Raw genomic sequence first — 9,668 nt, 5'->3', positions numbered from 1 at the left:
GCGGCAGCGGAGCGCGGCGCCCGGTGCCCCGCAGAGCCGGCGGGATGTGCGGGCGCACCGCCTGCTCCCTGGGCGCCGACAACCTCCGCCGGGCCTGCGCCTACCGCGACCGCCGGGGCCGGCACCGACAGCCCGAGTGGGTGCGGGGGGAGCGGTACCAGCCCTCCTACAACAAGGGCCCGCAGTCCAGCGGCCCCGTGCTGCTCTCCCGCCGCCACCTCCACCAGGTACCTCCTCCCAGGCTTCGCGGACCGGCCACACGGGCGGCAGGGCCGCATCCCGGCTCCGGCGGGGGCCATTTGCGGCGGGGGGCGGGTGCTGGGCATCCTGCGGCTCAAATCGGAGCGGAGGGAAGGAGGCCGTGCCTCCCGAGGGGTGGGGGACTCGCTCTGAGCGGCCGCGATTTGTTTGGTTTCGCTTTGCTGTACGTGGCAGGTATTGAATTTTCTAATTGCAAAAATGTCGCTTCTTGTTAACATTTACGTGTTCAGAAGGAGGAGAGGAATCGGTACCGTGCTTCCAGCACAGTGTTTATGTTTTCTGCAAAAATGCGTATATAAGTGCTTAACCTTGGTAGAGTTTTTTCCCAAAGGCCTGTAATTGCTCTGCTGGTTTTAATCGGCTTTCCTGAGGCGCTTTTTTTTTTTTTTTTTTTTTTTTTTTTTTTTTTTTTTTTTTTTAAATTTCATAATTCTGCGGCGTGTGTCCAGGTCACGTTGGTAGTAGGGGAGAGTAGAGAGAGAAAAAAATTAAAAATCTCAACTCCGGAGCGGTACAGTAGCTGTACACCTGTGCTGACCGTTGTCCCGGCTAATTTAAGCCTCACCCGACCTCCCCCGGACAACCTGGGCAACCTCTACGGCTGTTGGTGCTGCTCGTTTGGTTTCACACAGAAAGGCTGCCCGGCCAACTGCTGCTCTTTGGCGTTCAGCGGGGTGAAACGGGGTGTGCTCAATCGGAACACCCCGATCTGGACCCGCTCTGCTCTCCCTCCCCAGCTGGTGGGGCACCTGCACTTTGCAGCCGTTACTGGCACAGGTGATCAGGTGGGACCACTCAGGAGGGCCGTGGCCAATGCCATCAGGCATCCCTCGTGCGCTCCTTTCCTGCTTTGGGAGTCCCACATGCCCCCGAGAGTAGGCAATAGAGCTGATGGGGCAGGGAATGTGGTACAGGTCACAGGCAGACACTTGCTTAGTTGTCCATCACTGTTCAAGTTGTTGGGATGCTGGTGCGGTGTTGGGTGTCCCTTTTTGCCACTCCTGCCCTGAGGGAGGCTCTAAAAGACTGCGCAGAACTGGGCACATACACATCCCTGCATACACACAATAGTAGGTGTATGTGTGTGTCTATCTACTGCAGTCCTTTGGGAGCAAACAGCCCAGGAGGTGCTGCCAGGGCTGTGGGCAGAAAGTGAGAGCAAGCTGGGGGAGAATTGAAAGCCACAAACTGCTTCCTTTGTCCAAAGGCAGGTAATATGCAAAGCACAAGCAGTGAAAGTGCACCAGGTCAGCAGAAATCACATTATTAAAATGAAAGTGAGGCTTTTACCCCTTTGGGATGTTTGGTGTCACCAGGGGAGGTTTTGAGGACTTTGACACCAGCCTGACATGGCTGTTTACTCAAGAGCTCAGGAGTTCATGTGTCCAGCCATTTCCACTAAAAACAACCTGTGTTATTTCTTCCAGAAAGTTGTTGGGTGAGCCTCACAGAGACAGTTCTTTATTCCTGCAAAATATTCATGTGCCTTCTACTGAAGATTAATTCTACAGGAAGGCTGTTAAGAATATTGAAAGGGTTATAATTAGTGGCTATTTCTGCATGGCTTGTGAGGGAGGGGCAGTGAGCCCCAGCTTGTCTCTTGGCAGAGATGCTGGCCAGATTTGCTCTTTTAGGAGGAAAGGCCACATCCACAGGACTTCCCAAAGCCCCTCTCTCAAGCTGTGGGGATGCTTGTGGTCTCTGTGACGTGGCTCTGACCTGAGGTGTTTCTGTGTCTCATTTGAAAGGATGCCGACTCCTCTGAGCGGGTTCTCATGGACATGCGCTGGGGCCTGGTGCCGTCCTGGTTTAAACAGGACAACCCCTCCAAACTGCAGTTCAACACCTCCAACTGCCGCAGCGATACCATGCTGAGCAAGTCCTCCTACAAGGTGAGCTGCTGCCACCTTTGTGTCCTGCTTGAAGAAATGTTATAGTTGGCAAAACCAGGGCTGAAACATCTGCCGAGTGTGAGTGCTGGTCACCACTCGCTGTTGCACAGGGGAGCAAGTCCCTGTACTGCAAAGCTGGGGGTTTCACTAAAACAGAAGAACTGAAAAGGCAGTTACTGGCAAAGCTCATCATAGCACTAGTGGTGGCATTTGTGCGTCCCAGGGATAATTTAGGAAAGCCCTGGGAGGGAGTGAGAGGGCCGGGTGGTCGTAGGAGCCCTGTTCTCCATTGCAGGCTGCCTGAGGCTGCTGTTCACTGCTCACTTGTGCTGTCTCTCCTCAGGGTGCTCTCCTCAAGGGCAAGCGCTGCGTGGTCCTGGCAGATGGCTTCTACGAGTGGCAGCAGCAGAGTGGGGGGAAGCAACCCTATTTCATTTACTTCCCCCAGACCAAGGACGCCATGGTAGGGAGTCCCTCACTGTGTCTGAGCACTTGCACCCAGCTCTGGGCCTCTGCTCCATCCAGCTGCCTGGGGAGCAGCCCACTTCCCTCCCGCTGTGCCCATTTCTAGGAGTCTGTTTCCCAGTAGGGCTGCGTTCTGCACTGGGCTCGGCACTCTGTCATCCCTCTGCGGCTGGCAGTCCCCACCGCAGCGGTCTCCAGGCTGTAAAAGGTGACACAGCGTCCCCGCTGTCACAGTCACTGCTCCCCACGTGCCGGATATTTGCATGGGTGGGCAATGTGGCTCACAGGGGACTGGGCTGGGAGTTTCACTACCTCTTTCCTTTGGCTGAACCAGCGGCTGGGATGTTCAGAAGGGGGGGAAAGCACTGGCTTGCCTGTGAGAAGGTGAGGGTCTGGTACCTCTCCTGGAGTTACCTCAAATCAGTAGAAAGACTCCTGGAAAGCTTCAAGAGTAGTTCTGTTTGTGACTTAGATCTGAGTCACTGACCTGCCTCAGCACTGGCAAATCTGTGCTGCTTTGGCTGTGCATGGGCCAGCACTGACCAGGACAATGGGGCCTCTCTCCTGCAGGACAAGGAGACAGAGGGAGATGAGGAATGGAAAGGATGGAGGTTGCTCACTATGGCTGGGATTTTTGACTGCTGGGAGCCACCATCAGGAGGAGAAATGCTGTACACTTACACCATCATCACCGTGGATGCCTCCAAGGATGTGAGCTTCATCCATCACAGGCAAGTGAGAGCAGGCAAGGGGGTTGCAGGGTGGAGGGGGATGAGGGAGGAGAACTGCACCATTAGACACCAGCCTGGCAGCTCACAGGCACAGAGTGCAGCCTCCTCCTCCTGCTCTCAGAGAAAAGTGCTACAACATTACTGACTCATTTCTGGTCACCAGCTCGTGCCCTTTCCATAAATCACCATCTTTGTGCCCCCATGGGTGGCAGTTGGAATTGGATCACTTTCTGGAATTGGTCTCCCTGCCTGACCCGTCTGCCTCTTCCAGCAAATCAGCTACCTGGGTGAAGTGAATGCACACTGCCTTGTGGAAGAGCATCCTGCTGCTTCAGTTTTCCCTGTTTTCCCCAAGCTGCCAGCTCCTTGCTAGCTTACAAGTCTGGCTTTTGCCACCACACTCTGCCATATTGGTGCTGAGCTTTGGCTCCTGTCTGTCTTAACCCTTAGGATGCCAGCCATCCTGGATGGGGATGAAGCCATCAGGAAATGGCTGGACTTTGCTGAAGTGCCAACCCAAGAAGCTGTTAAACTCATCCAGCCCACGGAGAACATTGTTTTCCACCCAGTGTCCACCTTTGTCAACAACATCCGCAACAACGCACCCGAGTGTGTTGCACCCATCGAGCTGGGAGCCAAGAAGGTGGGTGCTGGTAGGGGCTTGGTGAGGGGGAGCTCAGCCACGATGATGTCCCTGAGGCGGGTCAGAGCTGCCAGGTTTCGGGGGGGTGGCAATAGGCAATGTCTGCAGGGCATGCCCATGCTTGATGCTGGAGTGCTGAGCCCTGGACAGATTCCCTTCCCTCTGCTTCCAGAAATAAACCGTCAGCCCATGCCAGGATTTTGTTGCCAAATGAGGCAAATTCCATGTGAAATGGGTCTTGGAACAAGCCTGTTCCCAGCAGTCTGGGGAACCTCCCACAGATGTGCCTGATTGCACATTGCTCCAGCCTCCACATCCCGCTCTGGACCAGCTCTCGGAGCCGGCTGGCTGCCCTGCTCTCACTGTGCTTCTGACTTCTCACACACTGTCTTTTGTCTCTCCAGGAGGTTAAAGCCACCCCAAGCAACAAAGTGATGCTGGGCTGGTTAAAAAGCTCCCAAGAGGGCTCTCCCCAGAAGAAAGAAAACGATTTGCCCAAGTGGACAAGTCAGTTCATCCACAGCCCTTCGCCCAAGAAAACCAGCGCAGATGTCCTGCAGCAGTGGCTGGGGAAGCAGGGACAGCCAGCTGCGAAGAAGCGCAAGGCTTAGGCACCAGCTGGGATGGCTGGCCATCCCTTTTACCCCTGATTTTCCTCAGCAGAGTGAGAAATGGTATTTTTAGGAAGGCTTTGCAGACTGTTGTTGAGATCATCCAAGCCTCTCAGGTGTTGATCTGCTGCTCTAGGTTGTTGTCTCTCTTCTTTGTGTTTTGTTAAAGGTTGATGTTTGTCTGTAAAGATTTTGGCTTTGTGTTGTGCAGACAGGAGTGAATATAACCTATTGGCCCCCCTCTCTGCCAGTCATGCCAAATGAAGATAAAGCCCTGAGAAGAATCTCAGCCTGCCAGGGAGGAACAGCTTCTGCCTCCTGACAATGTTCATGTCTCCTTCTGTTTGGTTTTCTCTTCCGTTTTTTTTGGTGTTAAACTGATACCTCTTTTCCCCTTAATTCCACACTGATTCTGTGCAAATTCCTTTCCAATACTCTTGCCCTCAAAAGATGGCTGCAGTACAGAGGAACAAGCAGTAAGTATTATGAGGAAACCCCAGGCTGGGAAGATCTGCCAGATCCACTGTGCTCTGCACCAGCATTGCTACATGCATTCATAGCTCTTAAACAGGGAGATGTTCAAATGGCTCCTGGGAGGAGCTGGACTTTGCTTGGGTTTCCCTGCAGGCAGCAGGGTGGAACAGTATGTCTGTCACGTTGTTTGTACAATCATTTTGTTAATGGGATCTGAAGACTTAGAGAGGATTTCCTTGATCGGGGGAGGGATGCACTCTGCCTTATTCGAAAAGGTCAGTCATTAAAGCCCAGATAACCGAAGTGCCATTCCAGAGCAACATAGGGCTGTTGTTTTTGAGGTCAGGGATTTTGTAAACAGAGCCAGATGTTACAGACCAAAAGCCTTACACGGTGAAATCTTTGCTAGAAATCAGTACTTTCTTTGTGTTGGAAGCAATAAAATGGGCTTCACTGGCTGGCTGCGCCGTGCCCTTGTCCATGTGCGCGTCTGTGTTCCCCCACTGCAGCCCCAGTCCTGCTTTGCAGACAGAGCTTGTACCTCCTGTCATCTGCTGAGGAGGAGACCGCCTACCCACTGCTGAGGTCTGAGGGTATGGGCAAGGCCGTGTTGCTGGAGCATTTCCATTTGCCAGTGGTAAATACTCCCTGGGGATTGATTCTGGGGCTCCTCTAGAATTGTCTGTCCCTGGGGAGCTGCAGGGGTGGCTGTAGCTGAGGCTTGTCCCTGGGGAGGGACAGCAGAGCCAGGGCAGGAGCCACAGGATGGACACCTGGGGAGACCCAAGTGCTCTTGGAGTGAAATCTGCCTCTGAATCCCTCTCGTGCTACAGAGGCAGCTGAGCCCAGGTTTCCTGGCTTATGGGAAACGGGTGGGATTAGGATTTCTATCCAGAAAGCCTGTTGCTAGCTGGCTCCTCATTGCTGTCACCATGACTTGAGGCAAGAGAATCACTGTGGTAGCAGCTCCTGGCAGAAGAGATTTTTGGCTGCTGGCACTGTCACCTTGATGGTCCTTGCAGGAGCCACAGGAGGCGGTTTCTCTCCCTGCCTGCCCATCACTGTTCCAGGATGTGCTGCTCAGCTGCCCCAGCCTAGTCAGTGCTGACTGCAGACCAGGCTTTTCTAAAGGTCACCAGCTCATCTCAAATTCATTTCAGGTCTCCAGTTGCTGTGGAGGGCGTGAAGATGCTGAGCACGAGTGGGGTTATGCTCAACTTTCCCTGCTCTGGAGAACATAATCCTTCCCCTGGGGATGCAGGGGCAATGCAAAGGCACAGGGTACAGGTTATCTCCCTCCAGACTGTGAGCACCAGCAGCAGCATCGCCAAAAAAACCCCAAAAACCCTAGACTGAGTGTTTACTGAGGAGGTGTTATTGCTGAGCTACATCACCTTTAAACTGGTGTCTGGCTGCTTGCCCAAGGTTGTTTGAGGCCCTTGCTCTAACCTGGTGTGGAGATGACCCCAATCAACCTGGCCTGTCCACAGAAACTGATTTGGGAGAAACTTTCCCCTTTGATACGTGAGGGGACAAGGGACGGTAGTACTTGCTGCGGGTTGCCCTCCCTGTCGGGGGATCTTTCCCCCATAGCGTCGCCCTGGCCCGCAGACTTTGGTATCCTCTCAGGAGAGACATCCCGCTGGCCGAGGACGGGGCCATTCGGGCAAGGCACAAACGGGCACAGTGCTGCCGGGACACCCACGGGGCCTTCGGCCAACCCCCCCTCTCCCTACATCCTCGGCCCGACGCAGCCACGAAGCAGCTCCCGGGGCGCGGGCAGCGCCGGCGGGAGCCGGGACCGGCCGGAGCGCGGGCAGGGCCGCGTCACCGCCCGCCCTGGGCGCCGGCCCGCGGCGCAGCCGGGGCGCTGCGAGCCCTATGCAAATCAGGGATCGGCACGGTGACCAATCAGCGCCGCGGCGGCAGCGGAGGCAGCCAATGGGACGAGGCGTGCGGCGGGCGGGCAGCGATATCCGCGGCGCGGCGGCGGCAGCGCGGGCAGTGCGGCGGCGGGAGGCGCGCAGGGCGGAGCGGCGGCGGCGGCTCCTGCGGGTAAGGGCGGCGCGGCGCGGGCGGGGACGGCGCGGCCCCCGCGCGGTGTAACGGCGTTTGTCTCCCCGCAGGCGCCGGGACCCTCTGTGTGCGGCGCTACTTGAGAGGCGGGGGCGAGGGGCCGCTGCCTGCCGGCCATGTCGGGCCGGGGGAAGTCCGGCGGAAAGGCGCGGGCCAAGGCCAAGTCGCGCTCGTCGCGGGCCGGGCTGCAGTTCCCCGTGGGGCGGGTGCATCGGCTGCTGCGGAAGGGTAACTACGCGGAGCGGGTGGGCGCCGGGGCGCCGGTGTACCTGGCGGCCGTGCTGGAGTACCTGTCGGCTGAGATCCTGGAGCTGGCGGGCAACGCGGCTCGCGACAACAAGAAGACGCGCATCATCCCGCGGCACCTGCAGCTCGCCATCCGCAACGACGAGGAGCTCAACAAGCTGCTGGGCGGCGTGACCATCGCCCAGGGCGGCGTCCTGCCCAACATCCAGGCCGTGCTGCTGCCCAAGAAGACGCAGAGCTCCAAGAAGTGAGCGCTGCCCCCCGTCCCCTGCCCCCAGCTCCCTTCTCACCACTGCCTCACCTCTCCTCTCAACGTGGCTGGGGTTCCCCGTCCTGCCTCTCAGCCCGGGCTGGCTGGTGAGCCCTGGCAGCACCCCACCAGCTCTTCACTAGCCCCCCTGGCCTGGGCTGCGGCAGGGTGCTGGGCGAGCATGGGTGAGGTCAGGCCCTGCTTGTGCCCCTACTCTGCCTCTCTTCCCTCTGGAAGAAGTGGTTTTGGAGGAGGCAGCTGGATCACAGCTGTTTGCGGTGGTGACATCTGGAGCCGTGTGGTTAGGTCACAGTGCAGAGCTGCTGGTAGCTGCTGAGGATTGTTGTAGTTGGCACAGGAATGGACACAGGCACCCCCAGCTGCCTCTCCCCTCCGCCAGCCCTGGGACTGTGCAGGGCCCCCCCAGCTGGCCCTGCTCGCCCTGGCGTGTACTCGCTGCTGCCGTGCCCCCGCCTCCATCCTCAGCAATGCCATCCCGGCCGCACTGCAGCTGCGAGGGCAGGGGGCTGGAATATGTGAAGAGGAGGAAAAGTTTCTCCATTGGCAAGAAGTGGCTGTTAGTCTTAGTTTTGTTCATGGTAAAACTAGTGCATTGCCTACTGTAAAGAAGCTTTGGTCCTATTTATTTTAAGGTCTCTATTTTTGGGTACTTCCCTGTAAAGTCACCTCCTCGCAGCTCCCTGGCTCGGTGGGTGCTGGGGTACTCGGTGTTCCCACATGCTGTGGGCCCTGGTAGCGGGGTGGGGTGGAGGCTGCGGTGACAAATCCCCTCGGAGAGCGTCGCAAGGTCAGGCGCCCGCCGGGAGCGGGAGCTGCCATCTTCTGCCATGGCTCCCCTCCTCTCCCAGCTGCAGAAGCCCTTCGTCTCGCTGAGAGCTACCCTGTACCCTGGTTTCACTTCTGGAAATGACATACTGTGTCTCCTTTTTGTTGTTGTTTGTTTGTTCAGCACTATTTCTGGCTCTGAGAAATAAAGTGATGATGATATCTGTTAACTGTAACCCTTTATGGATTAATATTTCTTTTGAAAACCACTAGAGTTTGTATTGAAGTGCACTCCTGGCTAGTGCCATGTTTATTTCCTGGCTGTGTGGCTAGTGTCGAGCATGGGGGCAGGATAGCTGTCCCGTGACCCCTGGAATAGCTGATGCAGAGACAGCTTTCCTGCTGCCCAGCGCAGCCGCTTCTGTGAGGCCAATAGTCGTGTGCATGCGGCAGTGTCGAGGCAATCGGACCTAGACCTTCATCACATGTTTTTTAAGTAAAAAAGAGCATCTTCTATTTATGTGCTGTAAGTAGCATGTGTTCAACCTATTGAATCAGCTGTTAATCTTGTGGATGAAGTAACTTACCCTGGCTCTGAGTTTAATGTTACCTAGAGTAGATGAATCTGGATGCTTGTCAGCTGGCTTTATGCAGGGGTTTTTCACTCTGGCACGTGGGAGCGGTGTGTTCATTGGTGTCGTGCTGATGGGGGCGTGGAGGTGTCCCATGGTTCTGCTGGGGTATCCTGACCTCGGTGGGTGGGGGCAGCAGGGCACAGCCCCACTGCAGCAGCACAGATCCCCTGGGATCTCTCTGCCTCCTGCAAAGGGACTGTTACCATCAGCGAGGGGGGGATGAGCAGTTTCCTTTCTGCTGCCCAGTGTGGTGGTCAATGTGTCTGTATCCTAGTGTCTTGTTCTCTTCCTCTTGTTTTCTCCAGGACCAGCATTCTGTAAACCTGAGAGTGCTTGTATTTCTTAGAAAAATGCAGTACTTGTGATACTGAAAAGAATGGTGCAAACCTGATATCTGATTAAACTGGTTCCCTGTTGAATGCTCTTAAATGTGCTGTGTGTTGTCACCTCATCAAACCCACGGAATCTGGCAGGCTCTCTGGTGTCTGGGCTCTGTGTTCTCCAAGGGGAAGGACTAGTAAAACACCAGACAGGACCACTGCTAGACTGTGTGTTTACCCTTTGCTCAGACAGAGAGTCTTTTCCTACCCTGGGAGCA

General features: G+C 56.0%; 2 protein-coding genes across 2 annotated transcripts; both read left to right on the top strand.

Annotated features, from left to right (window-relative positions):
- The first annotated feature begins 2 nt into the window (after positions 1 to 2).
- On the top strand, positions 3 to 5,545 carry HMCES (5-hydroxymethylcytosine binding, ES cell specific). Its single transcript, XM_048315587.1, has 6 exons — positions 3 to 227; positions 2,010 to 2,153; positions 2,497 to 2,616; positions 3,189 to 3,349; positions 3,800 to 3,992; positions 4,397 to 5,545. The coding sequence occupies exons 1-6, from the start codon at positions 45 to 47 to the stop codon at positions 4,601 to 4,603; spliced, it is 1,008 nt and encodes a 335-aa protein (XP_048171544.1). The 5' UTR covers positions 3 to 44; the 3' UTR covers positions 4,604 to 5,545.
- A 1,545-nt stretch (positions 5,546 to 7,090) lies between these two features.
- LOC125331553 (histone H2A type 2-B) lies at positions 7,091 to 9,499 on the top strand. The gene is made up of 2 exons (XM_048315701.1): positions 7,091 to 7,132; positions 7,204 to 9,499. Exon 2 carries the CDS (start codon positions 7,270 to 7,272, stop codon positions 7,648 to 7,650), a length of 381 nt encoding a protein of 126 aa, XP_048171658.1. The 5' UTR covers positions 7,091 to 7,132; positions 7,204 to 7,269; the 3' UTR covers positions 7,651 to 9,499.
- The last annotated feature ends 169 nt before the right edge of the window (positions 9,500 to 9,668 follow it).

The sequence above is a fragment of the Corvus hawaiiensis genome, chromosome 11 (genome assembly GCF_020740725.1).
Source record: "Corvus hawaiiensis isolate bCorHaw1 chromosome 11, bCorHaw1.pri.cur, whole genome shotgun sequence".
NCBI classification, from domain to species: Eukaryota; Metazoa; Chordata; class Aves; order Passeriformes; family Corvidae; genus Corvus; species Corvus hawaiiensis.
The sequence above is the reverse complement of the archived record's forward strand: the minus strand, read 5'-3'. Positions and strand labels throughout refer to the sequence as shown.